The following is a 17859-nucleotide window of genomic DNA, read 5'->3' on the forward strand; positions in this document are numbered from 1 at the left end:
AATTTACAGATTATCCTATTTAATTTTCCTATTAAAGTATCAGCTAGTGCTTCTCTGTGGAAAAAGCTCAGGTCTGGTCCAGATAAACCCTACACGGCCTCATCCAGCATTGACACCCTCACCGTATGTAGCAAAGTGGTAGCCTCGTTGTTGTCATTTATGCTGTTTGGGGATTACCTAACAGCAAGATTCACTGATGGGGACAGTCCATGGGTGACACGGGTGTATATTTACCTTTGCTAAAAGGTCTCCAAGAGGCTTTTCCTTCTGTTTTGACCTGATTTGTACACATTCTTTTTCTGTTAAGAGGCTAATTACCTTTACATTTGAAAATTGCTTTTGCTGGATTAGGTGAAATATCTTTCTAAAATGTATGAAGGCCTTCTATTCAAACCATCTGTAAACAGATGGAGGTGTTTAGGAAAACTCCCACGTGTATATACATACCTAGCCAACTGGGTCTACTTTGGAAAAAAAACACCAGCTCTACTACTAGGAATGTTACATCCTTACTTGTAATGAGTCAAGAAAAGAGAACCTTGCCTTATTAATTGTTTGCTCCCGAGAGCCGCATAGGTGTGAGAAACAAGCCTCCTAAAACACTGTCTTATGAAGGTAAAGATAAGTTGGGGGGGAGACATTGTTTGTGTCTGTTGTGCTGCTGAGTTTGAGGGCGTTGGAAAGAATTGCCGTATGGTGGGACAGAATTGGATAAGCAAACTAAACTGTGAGTACAGCGGAGAACGTCTTTTACCCACCCCTTAAAGTGACATTTCTTCATTTTAAATAGATTAGATTGAGGAGGTGTTGTAATGGCTCAACTGTATCTTTCAAACAGAAATTCTGTTTGTGAAACCGAAAGCCAAGAGATAGATCCTAAAATACAATATCTGCTCTATTCTTCAGGCCCTTTGTGACAAAGGTAAACTACCATGGAGCTGGAACTCTGAGATCACGTGGGCATCGTGGGCAGTATTAACTGCTTTAGTTAGTGCCGCAGTCAGAGCACAACAGCATCTTAAATTCTGTCACGCTCTTGTGTGTGTGTGTGTGTATATATGTTTATATATAACTCCAGTATCAATATTTATGGCCATCCTTGAACATTCTTATGACCTTAATTTCTCTGAGTGTTAGACCCTACTGGCACTTCTAAAAAGTGGTATTATCCTGAAATCATCAGGAAGGGGGGGACGCTGAATGTCCCCAAAGCCATTTCTGAAAATAAAACATCTAATTAGTTCATCAACTTCTCAAACAAGGTTATTTGCCTTATATGCAAAAAGTTCAGTTACTTCTTTGTGTTTCCTGCAGGCTGACAAGTGTACTTAAACAACTATTGTAGTTTAAACACAGATGCTCAGTGACTTTGTAAACCATAATGGCCTGATAATGCATCTGAGACTTGGCAAATATCTTGGTGCTTTCACCGTCTGTGTGTGTGGCGTTTATGTGTATACGTTTAAGTCCTCATTTTCTCTCAAGTGAGTACTAGAAGACACAACAAGAATATTCATCTCACTTTTCCTCTTTGTTTATCTATTGTACAGTGTTTTGATGTGAATCAATACTGCACCAAAATCTCATTGCTAGAAAAGTGTGATTTGTCAAAACATGATTGTGTAAAAAATGGTATTCTTCTAAATACAGTAAAAAGTGGTATTAGCTGTAGTAATTAACAGTACTAGCCAGGTGTATCTGTAGGACAGCATTGACATTGTGCTGCTTCTGTTACTGCCTTTGATATAATACAGCACAACCTGTAACCTTCATGGTTCATGATTGTGATAATGCTCTAGCCTTTCTCTTTGCTGTCACGTTAGTAGCTTTGACAATCACTATCTCCCAGTGTCACAGACTTGTATGTTCTAGCTTTGCCTTCATAAGAAGCTTTTTTTAGTTTTTAATGTATTACAGAGATGCCACTTTTTCCTGGATGTCATCCTGTATTGAAATAAAAAGAAATCCCAGTGAAGAACTGCTAAAATAATAGCTGACCTGAGGAAGGGTAACTCAAAGGAAAGATTCTCACTGTTGCAAGTTAACAAGATATGTCTGAAATGAACACATCACAAATGTACATGATCCCATTTTTCCCTAAATGTGCTTTTTCTTTCTTTTTTTTTAAATCAACCCGTTTTGTAGTTATGTACTGTTTTGCATTCTGTTTTGTATTTGAGTATATAAACAGTGCACAGGAAACAATAGGTGGCTTTTAAACTTGTACAGTTGAGCAGCAGGGGCAGTTCTTCCACCTTCCATGTGCCTAATGCTTATATTTAAGAGTCAGAAAGATAAATTGGATGCATCTAATTGGCCATGGACTTGGCCAATTTGTGAATTTCTCTTTTCTTTTCCACTGTCAAGGCCTTACAGGTAGCATGGGAGGAGACTTGGTTGTACTTGTAATTTTCCAGACCTGTGGTACATTTTTTAAAGCTTCCAGGCTAAATGTAGAGCCTTGAGTCTTCCTTCTTATTCTACAGAGTTACAGCAAGAATAAATTTACGACCACAGTTACATCTTGCAAGGGTCGAAGACAAGTTAACTTGATTTGAAAAGCTGAACTTGCAAGAATGTAAATAATATGGAAGAGAGGCTCACTTTTACTGTACCATAGACTTTTTGTTGTATATAATGCTGCTGTAGCCTATTTGAATTACTGTGGAATAAGTAATAATTTAGGGCTTAAAATCCCTTTAAGTTACAAATAACTAAAACAGTAGTTAACTGTCTACCTGAACACAATTGCTGATGTGTACCATAATTGTTCAGAGTGTTGCACTTGATACAGATTTAAAGAAACAAATATGCCCAGTGATTGCTCACATTCTATTGATTTAACTTTGAAAACTCTGTATGTTTGAATAGTTTCTCAGAGGGCTTCTCTGAAGGCTAATTCCTTATTTAGTTCAGTGGCCCTACAGACTGCAGACATGTTTAAGTGCATCAAATCTGGTTGAAGTCGAAGTACCTAGCTGAACTGGAAAATATTATCATCTAACAATTTACCTTTGAGAGCAAGAAATAAATTACTGAATAAAATAGATTTTATTCCCTGTTTTCAAAGCATAAAGCTCAGCACTGTTCAGTGTCAGTGAGAGAAATTTTCCACGTTCTTGTAAGTTCTTGCACTGTATACATACATAAGAGTAGTATATGACTATCAAGATGCCTCCTTATGGAAATAAGGAACATTTGCATGAACAAAGATTTACAGGATTGGAATCACAATTACTTGCTTTTCTTTGTGTCCAGCCTTGGTCTGAATCTGAGTAGCTTGTGATAAATGCCACATAAGTGGGAAAAGGGGGTAAACCTAAGAAATCCACACATGTCCGTCTGTGTTACGTAGTAGACAAAAGTCCTTTGATGGCTGCTTAGTTTGGCCATGTAAGAGTTCCATAATTCATTTGGAAGTGATCAGATGTGGAGAATGACTCTTTGGCGTTGATGAATGACCTTCCAGGCACCTCAACAGACAGTTAAACAGTTGTGTGGACAGATCAGACTAGTTTCCTCTCATGAGAAGGAATATTGCTTTGTGAGGTGGGAGGCACTGTGTCAGGAAACTTGTATTGGATGTGTTCTTGTATGTGCTCTTCTCATGGAGTAAAACAAAAGATCCTTTCAAAACCTGTTTTGCTCATCATCTTGTTTACTTGTTTGCAAAGATAAGCATACATTTCTCTGCTTTTAAGCTTATAAATTATCCCACTGATGTCAAAGGGATAGTGTGCCTACTACAGCAATGGCAGGAGCAATTACGAATGTCAAAAGATGGAGTAAAAAGAGATGGAAAAAATACCCCAAGACTTTGGTTCCTCAAGAAGGTGAAGTGACCTATTGGGTCACCACTGCTGAAAGGACTTGCTCTTCCTCCTTCCACATTCCTTGTCATCCCTGCTCCTGTTCTCTCCTTTGCTCTAGCTCTGGCACTGACTGGACACTTTTGTGGTCTGATTTGGCCAATTAAATGAGAAGTAGCAGATTTTTTTTCCTGGACTGATTTTCTTTTGTCAGTGATTTGAATCGGCTCAGGAAGAGATCCAATTAGCTCCCAAACAAATGCATAGGAAGCGACAGAAACATGCAGGTTGGAGCAACCCAGGTGCAATTAGAGGTAGGGAGAAGTTCGTTCCTCTTTCAGCCGGCTCAGCCTCATCTTAAAAAATCACTGCTTTAAAAACTGAGTTTAGCCTCTGTATTAACTTGTCACATGGGGTTTCTATAAACAGTTAACTGCAAGGTGCAGATCAGATCTAATAAAATGTACAGACAGTGAGAGTTTGTGAAATATAGTTTAAGTATTATAGCAGTCTTGAAAACAACAGCAATGAAACTATGTAGGCAAGAAGAAATGTGCTGAGCAAGGAATACAACCAGAGTGCAAATGACAAGAAGCCCTCTGAGAGGTAAATGAAAGAGATCTCTTCCTAATTTTGCCTTCAATGGCAGCATTAGCCAGCAGTCAAAGTTTTGAAGGAGCCGAGAGGAGAAAGAGGAAGGCAGAGACATTTTAGTTTCAGAAGGCTTCCCAAGGTGAGCCAGCCTCTTGGTGAGTTGTGGCACCAAAGGTGTCTGCTTGTTAAATATAATCCAGAATAAATGCACTGCTTTCCTAGTAAGCTATTGACATGCTTCAGAATGCACTTTGGTGAACTCATGAACTTGCTAGGAGGTAATGACCATGAATAAAAATGCTGAACAAGATGCTGCAAACCAAAATAATGTGCGTTGTTCCAGGAGTTGGAAGGATGTGGTTTTGGCAAATTTGTGAAGGTCATTTTAGTGTTCAGTAACATGAGGTGCTAAAATAAGGAGACTAAATTCTCTAAAAGGATGTTAACTAGTCCTTTCCAACAATGGGCAGTGCACATTTTTTAGCAAATGACCATATGGAGTTACTTAGTGTCCTAGAGTTTTGGAAGGATATCAGAATTCCTATAAATGTCATTCTGCATTTAAATAAAGCTTACTGAGTTGGCATATTATATGACTCTCTCTTTGATTTAATAAACTGTGAGGTTTCAGATAAGGTTGGGTGCATTTTCAAAGTCATAAACTGTGGTTATCTCTGCTTATTAATTATGCAAAACCAGTAATTAAATTACCATTGCACCTGATTTCTAACTTTTTTTTTTTATAGACTAAAATTCTGGGTGTCTTCTTTATTTCGTCTCAAGAGTTCCTGTCCAATGCTTATGTTTTGGCTGTACTCTTATTTTTTGCTCTTCTATTGCAAAGGACGTTTCTCCAAGCATCATATTATGTTGCTATTGAAACAGGGATCAACTTGAGAGGTGCAATACAGGTAGCCAATATATTATTAATTAACCTATTTTCATACAGTCATGTGTATTTCTAAATACAAATTTTAATTATAGTCGTTAAATTCTGAAACGGGTCTCTCCTGAAATGTATTGAAAGTAACCATTGCCATTAAAGATTGTGTTAACTTAGCGCTGCATTCTCCTTCCTCTGCATCTTATTTAATGATTTTATATAAACATTTATTTGTAATATCTAATGCTGTATTTCTTCCTACCTTTGAGCATAAATTTGCTCTCAGTAAAACTGAATGTAACTTTTGAAAGAATTTAGGTTGTGAACTACACCTTTCCTGTCTCAAAGGCACATTTTTATAACATCCCGTGCAAATAATACAGCTTTATAATGTCTTGTAAGTATACTTTGGACAAAAGGATAGATTGTATTTCCAGTGCATGGAGTAGTGTCTTATTCCACGGGTCAAGCCACAAAAATCTGCCAGGCATTGTGGAGCCTGTAATTACTGAACATAAGTAAGACTGGTAAAATGGAGTCCATAATCATTGTATAACTGTGAACAGCAGATCAAAGTTTTATGTAGTATACAAAGGTCTGTGCCTGGAAATGAGAGAATTAGGTGTAAGATTACAAGGCGATATTGCCAAGTGCACTGGCTGAAACCTACCCTCTGCCAGCTTGAAAGCCAGCCTTATAAGTTACACTATTTATCCACGGAACTACATAGATCCTGTGAGAGTCTGTGAGATAGATGGATGCTTTTAATAGCAGCATAATTGTTTAATCCTCTTTTGATCTTACACTTGGAGGCACTTGTCAGCTGCCAGACTTCTGGATTCCACCCATTGGTTTTCCCTTATTAGAGTGAAGTAGAAAATTCCTTAAGAAATAAAAATTTGACCCAAAATATATATATAAAAATTACATGTATTGTGTCAAGCAGAAGAGCTGCAACTAACTGAAAAATACATGGACGACAGCAAGTGTAAAAGACGAATTGTTGGAAAATAGTGCTACATTAATTTTGTTGAAGAAAAGCTTTGTGTTCTCTGCACTGGATATTACACAGAAGCCCAGATAACGCTGGCAGCTGGACCATTCAAATAAGACAATTTCCAGCCATCACTCTAAGCAGCAGAATAAGTATTAATGGCAGTCTCTGTGCCAGTTTTTTTATACAATTTTTTCCTATAATTTTTCAATTTTCTTTAAACCTTCTATCTCTTTTCCTCCCCTGTGTAAACCTGCACCTGTTCAATGTGCCCTGTATGACTTTACGCTTCATGATGGACAGCTGGCACTTGATCCAAAGGCACTTATTGAATCAGGGTGCCTCCTGTCAGCCAAGTCTCGTGATGGCAAAGCATCACTGTGTAGCCTTTTACCAAACCAACTGGTAAAAGTACACTTTAATTATTGTGTATTAAGATACTATTATTCTGCACTGCAGAAACTACTTAATTCAGTACAGAATCGGACCTGTTACATTAGTTGTCTGTGAATTAAACTTTGTAATGGGGTTGAGCTCTCTAAACAAAATATAGCACATTCTCAGCCAGGAATATGGTCCTGAAGTTGGATGGCACCCGAATCAATTGTCAGAGAAAAATAACAAGGATTATAATATATTGATTATTATATATTGAGTGTGCTAATATTTTATTAGTACTAGTTACAGCAAGGGCAGTACATGGAGAAACTGGAGGTATAAATCATAGTTGTTAGTATGGTTCTTGGACCTTTGGGGCAGTAAAGGTTTCATTCTCTTACTGATCCACAGGGATGCAAAAAGGGAGTACTTAGACAACCAATATGTACCTAATTGCACTGTGCTTTTTGTGGGTGAACAATAAGACTGTAGCTTAAAATTTTTCATCGTAACACAAAAGGCCAAACTTTAAGTTCTTCATTCAAGTTATTGGGAATGTTGGTTTCCCTCAGAATGCATGTGTTCTAGATGGAGCTAGAAATCTTATTTTATTTCTGTATGCTAACACTTTTTGATCTCTCTTCCAGACAAAAATATACAATAAAATTATGCAGCTTTCAACCTCTAACATGTCTATGGGGGAGATGACTGCAGGCCAGATCTGTAACCTGGTTGCCATAGACACAAATCAGTTGATGTGGTTCTTTTTTCTTTGTCCTAACCTTTGGGCTATGCCAGTACAGGTAAGAAGCTCAAACGTGGTTTTCTTATTAATGTGCATCAGTCTGTAGTGAGCGATTGTGTATGAATTTTATGAAAGTAGAGATATTAAAGAAGTTAAAGAATAACTTGAAGTAAGATTCAAGCTGTTAATATCTAGAAACATTGTATGGAATATATTTCACATCTGTGACGGGACTCTAGGTATTTAGGATTGTATTAGGATCTTGACTGCTGCCAAACATGCTTTGCGTTTGTAACAAGAATTTATAGGGTGCAGCAGGTCATGTTATTCCAGTGCATTCATTTGTTACATCAGGGGAGTTAACTGGCAAGTATTGCAATCATTTGTCTTTTGAATCCCTGCAGAAGCAAGAGAAGTGGCAGTTTGTTAAAAAATATGATCGCTTAGAGATTGTCCTTTGGACATCCCTTAAGACTACTGCTGCCTCATGGATGACACATTCTTGTGTACGAAATTCCACAGATTCATTTGTTATATGAAATGGTTTGGTACTTTATTCTCTCTGGTGTCTTTGGTCTCCTGTCTCTAAATACCACCCTCACCCCTTCGATCTCCTTTCCCACATGCATGACATGGGGCAGATCACTGTTCTGAGTCATGCTTAGTCGCCTGGTGACTGAGTTCCATGTCCTGTAGCCTCACAGCATGTGTAATGCCCAGCGAAGTACAACTGTGTCTTATCAAGTCTTTAAGATGAGGAAAGCAGAGTCCCATTTCAGAGGGTACTTTCACAACTGATTTAAATTAATCTAAGCCTGTTCCCTTACTGAAACAGGAGTTCGTAGGCTACGTTCAACATGGAAACATGGCATTTTTATCTCCTTCATTGTTCCAGCTCTATAGATTATGCATTGTGTCACATGAGCTTGCGGAGCTATGGAAAAACTAATCTGATGAAAATTAGATAAATTATAGGAGTATCCTTCAAAGGTGCTAGACTGCTGGCCGTCAGGAGATCTGGATTCTTTTCTGACAATAAAGATACATGTTAGAACTGAGTGGGTTTTATAGTTGTTCCTGTCAAAAACAAGAGGTCAGGCTGCTACAGATCAAATGAGCAAGTCCTTCTTTGTGATAGTCTTAAAATCATTTAATTGCATGGTAAACCAGATTAATTTCTTAACCTGGAAAAAAAAAAAAACAACCAACAACCTGGTTTAACTATTTTCCCTGTATTTGGTTTTTTTTCCTCACTGAGGAAAATACTGGGGAGGGGAAATGCAAGTCGTCTTCATTGTCAGTGATAGTGAGTTCTTGAATGCATCTTGTGTAGTCTCAATCCTTGGGGAGGATTTGTTCTCTGGAAAACCAGTTAGTGTCCTCAAAATACTCTGGGAGTCTTCACACTTTTACTATGTGTTTGAAATCTAGTATGTTACCATATGTCTTCTAGTATCTCTGTGGTCATGAGGGGTAGATTGCTTCGAGACTGCAGTTGAACCTGGAGGAAGAAGAAATCTGTCTGAATCTCTGATAAAACTCTTGCTGACTCCAGTGAGAGTTGTGTAAAGCCTCAAATCAGGATAGCGAGCACATTAAGGTGTAAACAGTCAGCAGCTTACTAACTGATGACTACTTTCTGCTTTCATGCCTAGGGTTTGGATTTACTCTACACGTGTGAGCTGTATATAACTATGCCTGTTAAAATATTAAGGTTTAAAGTGCTTGTAGTCATATTTATACAGGTTATAGTATGGCTGCATTCATACAGTGTAAATGTATTTGTCTCTTTCTTGTGCAGGAGTAACTGCATTGGGGTATAGACTAGTTTTCCTGATACCGGAGAGACTTATATGCCAGTTAAAAACATTTTACTTTCTAGAATTAAAAAAGGGTGGTGGATATAGCAATTATCAGCAGGAATTTTTCAGGAAGAAACTTGACTTATTTTTTAGCATCAGGATGGTTTCCCTGAAATTATGGGGCAGAAAATAGGGAACTAGATTATTATAAAGTGGGGAAAAAAAACAATTATCAAGGAACATGTGCTAATATTGATTTCTAATTGCAAAAGAGAAGACAACTGTAATGAAGAGAAACTGATAGGAAATACAATATTAAATATGGTTACAGGTTGGCTCTTTGTTAGTAGTAGTTTGGATGTCAGAGTATTTTTTGTCCATTTACTAGAAGTACCCTGCAGTAAGAAGTCAGTGATTGTACACTGTTAAAATGATATTGCTGAAAGAGCTATGAGGCATTAAGACGAGTCCACCTCTTTAATGATAACTTTTAGGGTCCAATTATCCCCTAGGCTTAGTCTCCATTGTAAGTCTGTTAGTAAAACAGGCTATGTGAGAGGTACCAATTTCATGCATGCTTTTTGTAAGACCACTCTGGCAGCTCAGGGTACGGACAGCTTTAGTGCAACTTAGAATTAAGCCAATTTAATTGCATATTCTGTAACAACATTTTGCTGTAATGTGCCAGAAGTCACGGACTCATAAAGATTTTCTGACAGTCATCTGAAAATATGATTATATTTGCATTAAAACTCAGACCCTGTGATGTTCCTTAGATCAGGATGATCAGTGTCAAAGCATGCTCCTGTTTTGTGGATGGTGCACGCATTGTAAGGCACAACTCAACGAGTCACGGTGGTCACAAAGGTTTCTCCAAAGCATGTTTCTGCAACATTCATTCAATACCTTGTTTTATGAGGCAGTGAAAGCAATTGTTGGATGCTGGAGAGATGGCTACTAGAAACATTGAACAAACTTGATTATTATTTAAAACAGGTTTTTAATTGTTTTGTAGCTCTTAACCTAACAATTGGCATTTCAGCATCTGCTGCGGATTTTGTAATTATCCTCGACTTAGAAGACCTAGCCATTCATAACAAGTTAGGTTTTCCATATAGTCTAGTTAATTTGAGCCCCATCTTTGCTCTGACTGGAGTCAATAGGAGCTTTATCATTGCCTTAAGTTACTGTTTGAAGGCCATTGAAACCCATGAAAAGAGGCCTGGGCATATCCATCAATTGAAAGATGCCCTCAGTAGGCTTGGCTCAAACCCTGGGAGCAAAATGAGGCCCTATAAAGGCTTTCCCCACTGCCTCCATTTTATAAACACCCTTGTTTGTTTTCATTGTTAATATTAAAAAATCCTGTATTCTCATATCTCTGGTTCATTGGCAGGGATAGTTTAGAGTTGTAATGAAAGGACATTTGTCTCTTTCAAAACTGGCCACAAAGCAGTTTCTGGCAGAAAGTGTTTGCTGTCTTCAGTAAATAATCAAGACAAACTAAAAAGAGCTATTCGTGAGTGTCTTGCTTGTGATATGTATCTCTGATAGGTAAAAGCTTTGAGATTTTGATGAAAGGGAAGCAAAGTGTTTTGTTGCACAGTTTTTTAAAAATATGCTCGTTACCTTATCAGAAATATTAATGAGAGTCTTCCCATCTGTCAGATACTGTCCTCCAGCCATTCAGATATTATCTATGTACTGTTTATTCTTGACTGTGTAGTGTGCGGTATAATAAATATAGAATTACTTGCAATAATGCTTACAGATTTCAGCATTTTTCAGCTACGAGTATTCATGTACTTAAATTGAGAATATATATTTTTTTTGTCCCATACATGATGAATGTATTTTAAAAGTTTGCCCTTATTATCACAATATAAAGAAGATGAAAATGGGATCATTTCTAATTTATTGAAAACATAAAATTTTTATTGCAAAGACAGACCCTTTCAATATCTAGGATGGTGGGGAAGAAGCTGTGAGCTAGCAATTCCTTCAGGATCCAATAGCTAGAATAGCTTTCCCCTTGTCTGTGTGAGAAGCTGACACTCTGTTTCTTGAACCAACCAGTCCCATAACATCCTTGAAAAACAACCAGTAGTGGGGGAAAGCAGGGGGCGAGTGTTCCACATTGGCTTAGTAGTTTTGAACATCTCTTAACTGTGCACTGTTTAATGCTTGCTTGTATTTTGAGTGCCTAGGTTGTCTGCCCATGAAGAAGCAGTTGGGAATGATTGCCTTTAATCTGTAAGACCAAGACCATTTCAAGTTTTGGAGGGGAGCTCTGCCAGGGCTATCTGACAGAGGAGAGGCCTTGCATGTTTTCTTTGGCTTTGAACACTCATGGATTTCCTGGCTTCAGATGGAAGCAGATTGCTCACTTGCTCATCACTAAAAGATTTTTAATTTACAAATTAAACTTTGTTCTTACTAGATGTGTGGTGTATATACACTAGGACTTTACTTTCATGTTACTGCACGTTTCTTAAGTAAATACTGTGACTCATTTTAAGAGTCACATTTTAGTTTAGTTTGTCGTGGTTTAACCCCAGCCAGCAACTAAGCACCACACAGCCGCTCACTCACTCCCCCCACACCCAGTGGGATGGGGGAGAAAATCAGGAAAAGAAGTAAAACTCCTGGGTTGAGATAAGAACAGTTTAATAGAACAGAAAAGAAGAAACTAATAATGATAATGATAACACTAATAAAATGACAACAGTAAGTAATAAAAGGATTGAAATGTACAAATGATGTGCAGGGCAATTGCTCACCACCTGCCAACCGACACCCAGCCAGTCCCCGAGCGGCGATTCCCTGCCCCCCCCTTCCCAGTTCCTAAACTAGATGGGACGTCCCATGGTATGGAATACACTGTTGGCCAGTTTGGGTCAGGTGCCCTGGCTGGGCATGAGAAGCTGAAAAATCCTTGACTATAGTCTAAACACTACTGAGCAGCAACTGCAAACATCAGTGTTATCAACATTCTTCTCATACTGAACTCAAAACATAGCACTGTACCAGCTACTAGGAAGACAGTTAACTCCATCCCAGCTGAAACCAGGACAAGTTCATCTGCAGAGAGATATCAAAGGATTGTTAAGAAAAAAAAATGTATTTTCTCTCTCTGTGTGCCTTAAATTCATGGAAATGTCAAGATGGAAATGTGCAAAGTAAGGACTCCATTTTTGTTCATGGAAACACCCAATTCCCATAAATATGTGTGGGAATGGATGGGCTTATGACTACTGAGCTTTAAAATGATGTAATATAGTGTTTCTCTAAGGGTTATCAGAGTATGCAAATATAGCAAGACTAGTAGCTAACGCTTTAGGGAAACTTCTAATTTATTTTTTTTTTAATTAAGGGAAATGATGTATGAAATTAACTTTCTATCACTATGTCTTCTGATTAATTTCTCAGCTTATACTGATAAACGTAGAGAGTGTCTGTGCTCCAGATTGGTTAGGAGTCAGTCATTAGAATAGTGGTAACTAACATTGATAGCTTGTACATCTTGTTTGCATTTATTGAGCTGCTTACAGTATCCCTTTCCATCCAGACTGTGGCTCTCTAGATTCTTATTTATCCAAAGACAAACTTTTTTTTCCTTAAGCTGTTTTTGTAACCTGTTTTTAATAGTCATCACCAGTCTGGTACTAAGCATCCTTAAAACAATTCCTTGCAAGGTTATGTTACAGTTTATTTGAAGTGGACATTCTTAGTGATATGATTTATTATGTCCCTTTTTTATGTACTGGTCAGCAATAATGTCATGTTAACATTTACAAGATCAGTTGTATCTTTAATACTATTTCATACTAGCTTCTATAGCAAGCAAAGAAGCATTTCTTCTTTGTGCAAGTCCCTTGTGTTGTAGACTAGTAAGTTCTGTTCAAACTAGGAGATGTAATTTCTTCCCCAGTGTAAAAATGATTAAATGTCAAAGAAGGAAAAAAAAGAATCTTAAGTCAAAGAAAATGCATGCTACATCTTCTGGCCAATGGGGAAAAATATTTAATAGTGACTGCAAAGGGAATATCTCAGTGTGTTACTTTGGAAGTATTTTAAAATAACTTTTAAATTTTATTTTAAAGGTTTTTTTATAAATGTATGTATTTTTAAGTAAAGTTATTTTAAAGAGCTGTGAGAGTTACATTATAAAAGATATGCAAATCTATACAACCATATTCTACTGTTCATAATGGGGAGTCCATAAAATGGAAATACACAGAATCCACAAGTGGGGGAGGAACACTAGCTGGGTGTATTTGGTCTTCTGACAGAATATCCTGACTGACCAAACCCCACTGTGCCAGCGAGGCAGAACATATGATGTCTGGGGCTAGGGTTAGCTGCAGTGGCTGTTGGTTTTGAACATGCTGCCCAGTTACCCTGTGACTGGTCTTTGTGGTGCATATACAAAGTGAAGCCATCCCAAGCCTTCCCCTCGCTTTCTTTTCTTCCAACAGATAATTGTAGGAGTTCTTCTGCTCTACTACCTTCTTGGAATCAGTGCCTTAATTGGAGCAGCAGTAATCATCATCCTTGCACCTGTTCAGTACTTTGTGGCGACAAAACTCTCACAGGCGCAGAGAAGCACATTGGTAAGTGTCTTCAAACTTGTACATGATGTAATTATGCATTGGTCTGTGTTTGGAATTACAAAGCTAACCATGGACATTGACCAGGAACTGTGGAGCTTAGAGGTCTGCTAAGTCATGAGCTGTTCCTTGATCCCTCGCTTGGCTTGTCTATAATTTGAATCGCCTGCATCACTGCCGAGAAAGTTACCTTGCTTCATAGGAATTACCATGCCCAGCTGCTCTGAACCTTATCCCCACATTCAACCACTGTTGCACTGCCAAGAAAGCCGTATGAACCTGTAATGGAGCCAGACAGCTTGCTGAAATCTCTTCCACCACAAATCATGGGTGGTAATGAGAGTTATTTGTGCACATTCCTGTGTGATAAGTAATGCCTTCACATCAACAGCATATACCCTTCTAGAAATGTCGACAGTATCCATCCCTGTAGCATCCAAGCAGTCAGCCTCACCTAGAAATTCCTGCAGATGGGAGCAGCACATTTTGTGCTAAAGTAGCTCCACTGCACAATGTAGTGCAGTACAAAGATCCTTGAGCTAGCCTGAAAACTGGAAGCAGCATAACTTCTAGTTATGCTTTACTGGGAGTATAACTTTAGCAGGGTATTACTGTGCCTGAGCCAGCTGGCCCTGCTCAGAGTGAACGTTCCTTACAGTATCACAGCTTCTCACTAATGTGGCCTTGCTGCTTTGAAGCCTGGCATCGATGGTTCCACATCAAGTTGATGGGACAGAGCGGTGTGCCAAGTCATAGCTTGTCTCTGTGTTCTTATCTTCTCTGTACATTGTCAGTGTGCCTGTTGAAAATCCAGCCACCGTGCTGGGCAGTAGAAGTCATGAGAGGCTGCCTTGCAAGGGATCAGAAAGCCGACAGAAGAGTAAAATTTTCAGTACAAGCTATATGATTTAGGAGTGCCAACCAACTGCCTGTTCACTTGAGCTCTAGGGAAGCTCGCCTTCATGAAAAACAGTAACAAAACATCTGAATGGACAGAACTAGTGAAGTATACCTGACTGATTACAAGGGGCTGCATACAATTTTTGTGTGATCCTTATGTTTAGCAGACAGGTACTTTAATTATACTTTTTAAGTAAATATGTATGTAAATGTTGCAGGAGTACTCCAATGAGAGACTGAAGAAGACAAATGAGATGCTTCGAGGCATTAAGCTCCTTAAACTCTATGCTTGGGAACACATCTTTCACAGCAGTGTAGAGGAAACCAGACAAAAAGAAATGACTAGCCTCAAGTCTTTTGCCCTTTATACTTCCATATCCAGTAAGTCTCTTCCTTCGTTCTAATCCACTGTTCAGATGAATTGCTACTGCAGTATTAGCTACTAATGAGTTTACCATTTCTCTGTTGAGATTGTTTCAGTTGCTTTAGGTTGTGGTCCATGCTCCTCAATTTCCATTTAGTCAGACTTTCCATTTAATTCAGTAGAATTTTGCCTGTATGGGAAATACGCCTCAAAGAGAAAGTCAAGATTAATGCTTCATAGCATTAGCTTTTCTGGAGAAGAACTTTTAAGGGACAACTGTTTCCCAGGCTACCTTCAGCCAGCACTATTCCCCTCTATAACATAGGATTCAGGAAGAAGCCTTTGTTGATATTTATTTTTCTTTTCCTCCTGCATTTTGCACAATACAGCTTATCATAATATATCACAGGAATTGTCTTTGCATTGAAGCTCCAACAGATGGTACTTATACGTTCTTACCTAAAATTTTGTTTTCTTATAAAAACAAGTAATTCTTAGGAGCATTTCTATATCCTAAAAAGGTAAAATATGAGAATCCTGGCAATTTCATCAGTCCATATCCAGATTCGTTTGTCTCATGTAACTTTCAAGCTGCTTTAAGGCATTTATCATCCTTTTAAAAAGACCTAGGGCCAATTTAGCTCTGTATTTGAGGAGATCATATGCAACACCTGTATAATTGCCACTGTAATACTTTAGAAATAATTAGTAAAGTCATACTGTAAAAGGCTTTTCATATAATCTGTAAGGTATTAATGAAATGGAAACTTTTAGTGAGAAGTGTTCAAGTACTATGAGCTACCTGTACAAATGCCTTCTAGACTAACAAGGAAGGCTACTCCTTAGGAAAATACCTTCCAGTCTGGTTAGTACTATGTAATTTCACTCACCCAAGAGATGTTCCGCTGACATTCTTCCCTGCCAAATGATCACAAAGGTAATACGCTCTGAGGGAAAAATCCTGATCGCGCTGAATTTACCTGGCATTAAGTCGAGGTTTTTATCGACTTCTGAGACCAGAATTTCTCTCTGGGGATCCTGACCTCTCTGTGCTTGGAGGGTAATTTCCATTTTGACATAAAACTGAATTTAGCTGGAGTAGATTGTGTGACCGGAAACTCCATCCTACACCCAGATCAACACAGACAGGCTCCCTTTGTTTGCACTACTTCAGGTGGCATTAAAATCTATAGTCAGAGCCACAGGTTTAGCTGTAGGACTGAAGGAGCTGTGGAGGCTTATTTGATTTTAAGTCCTCACAGTATCATTTGTAACAGGTACAAAAAGGTGTTTTCATCTCAAGAGTACTGACTATTCTGTAAAGAATAGTGACATAAATATGAAACTGTGTTATTAAAAACAATTCTAAATAGGTACTGATGGTTCTTGAAACATGTGTACATTTGCATTCTTGTTTGTATTATGCGTGATATTTATTTATGTGTATGTAAGATACAGATCAGTTTCTCAGCTGGGGTAAACCAGTGCAGCTTTTTTATGTTGTTGTTGCATATCATTTTGGTTTATAAAGAGTTCCTATAGTTTCAGCCTATGAGTTCCTTATACCCTCTGTCTATAGCAGAAATTACACTGATCTTTACAAACTTGTACTTTAGCAGACTACATAGGGAACATAAATGTAGGAGAATTTGCTGGTTTCCTTACCACAAGTATAAATAGAATGACAGGCATGATCAGCACAAAGCATGTTTGCTACTATTACAGTAAATGTATGATTTTGGTTTTTTAAGAAAGGAGAAAAAGAAAAAGCATGAAAAAAGTAGGAGGTGACCAAGATTTTATGTATTATTGATAAGAGGACGACAGACACTTCCTAGAACAATAAGAAAGCAGAAATGAGATTTTTTTTTTTTACATACAGTGCTGAAAGGACTCTGTAATACTTTTCTAAGTATACTTAGCTATTAACATGAATGAAAGAATGTGGGTGGAGCTACTTCTATTCATGAAGAATAGATTTGCATTGAATTACAGAAAATATACCTATGACTTTCAGGGCAGTGTTGGCTAGACCACAGGAAAATGCCATTCAAGACCACATGGAAATTGGATCTCATCTCCCTTGCCTCCTGTGCCTGGATCCACTTTGTACATATATGGAATTGTTCATGTATACTAAAAGAGCTATTATAGACATCAGCTCTTCCTATGATTTTAATGAATGTACCCACCAGAATCAAAGTTGGGTTGCAAAGTTGGTAGTGACACCTTTTGAGTTTCAGTGGTGAATTCTTTAACTATAGCAAAGAATATTCCTGTGTAACTTTTTTCATACTGATTAGTAAGAGTATCCTATGTTCAGTTTTACAGGATTTAGTATATACTATATATTTAGGAAAGATGGAGAAAGGAAGGAATGGTTTTCCTGTTTCTATGAATTTTTGCCTAATCTGTCAGAAGCAAAGTGACTCCAGGCTTTCTCACAGGAAAATAACAGTAGTTACTATTCTAAAATATTCAGAAATTACTGAAAACATTTTTCCCAGTTTTCAGTCTGGCTTTTTCCAGTAACAAAGTACTTTTGACTGAATCTAATTAAACCAGAAGTCTTAGCTGCAAACTAATTTTATGTTAGAAAACATTTTATTATTCTGAACACTAGCATAATTGAAAAAAAAAAAAAAAAAAAAAAAAAAACTCCCAAACTCCAGTGGCTCAGTAAGCCCTTATTTGTTGGCTTGCAAGAAGATGTTTGGAGTGAAGTCCTTAGATGTACTTGTGATCTCACAGAACAGCAAAATTCAGAGCGACTTCTTGGG

General features: G+C 37.9%; 1 protein-coding gene across 5 annotated transcripts in view; it reads left to right on the forward strand.

The window, feature by feature from the left end:
* Nucleotides 1-17859, forward strand: part of ABCC8 (ATP binding cassette subfamily C member 8) — an 80906-nt gene that overhangs the window by 14936 nt on the left and 48111 nt on the right. For 4 of the 5 annotated variants that reach the window (XM_075047976.1, XM_075047978.1, XM_075047977.1 and 1 more), the window contains exons 7-10: nt 5150-5314; nt 7306-7461; nt 13684-13818; nt 14934-15096. In XM_075047976.1, coding sequence (XP_074904077.1) covers nt 5150-5314; nt 7306-7461; nt 13684-13818; nt 14934-15096 — 619 coding nt within the window. The remainder of the gene's footprint in view (nt 1-5149; nt 5315-7305; nt 7462-13683; nt 13819-14933; nt 15097-17859) is intronic. The other variant, XM_075047979.1, reaches the window with a different exon arrangement.

Source organism: Buteo buteo, chromosome 16, assembly GCF_964188355.1.
Source record: "Buteo buteo chromosome 16, bButBut1.hap1.1, whole genome shotgun sequence".
NCBI classification, from domain to species: Eukaryota; Metazoa; Chordata; class Aves; order Accipitriformes; family Accipitridae; genus Buteo; species Buteo buteo.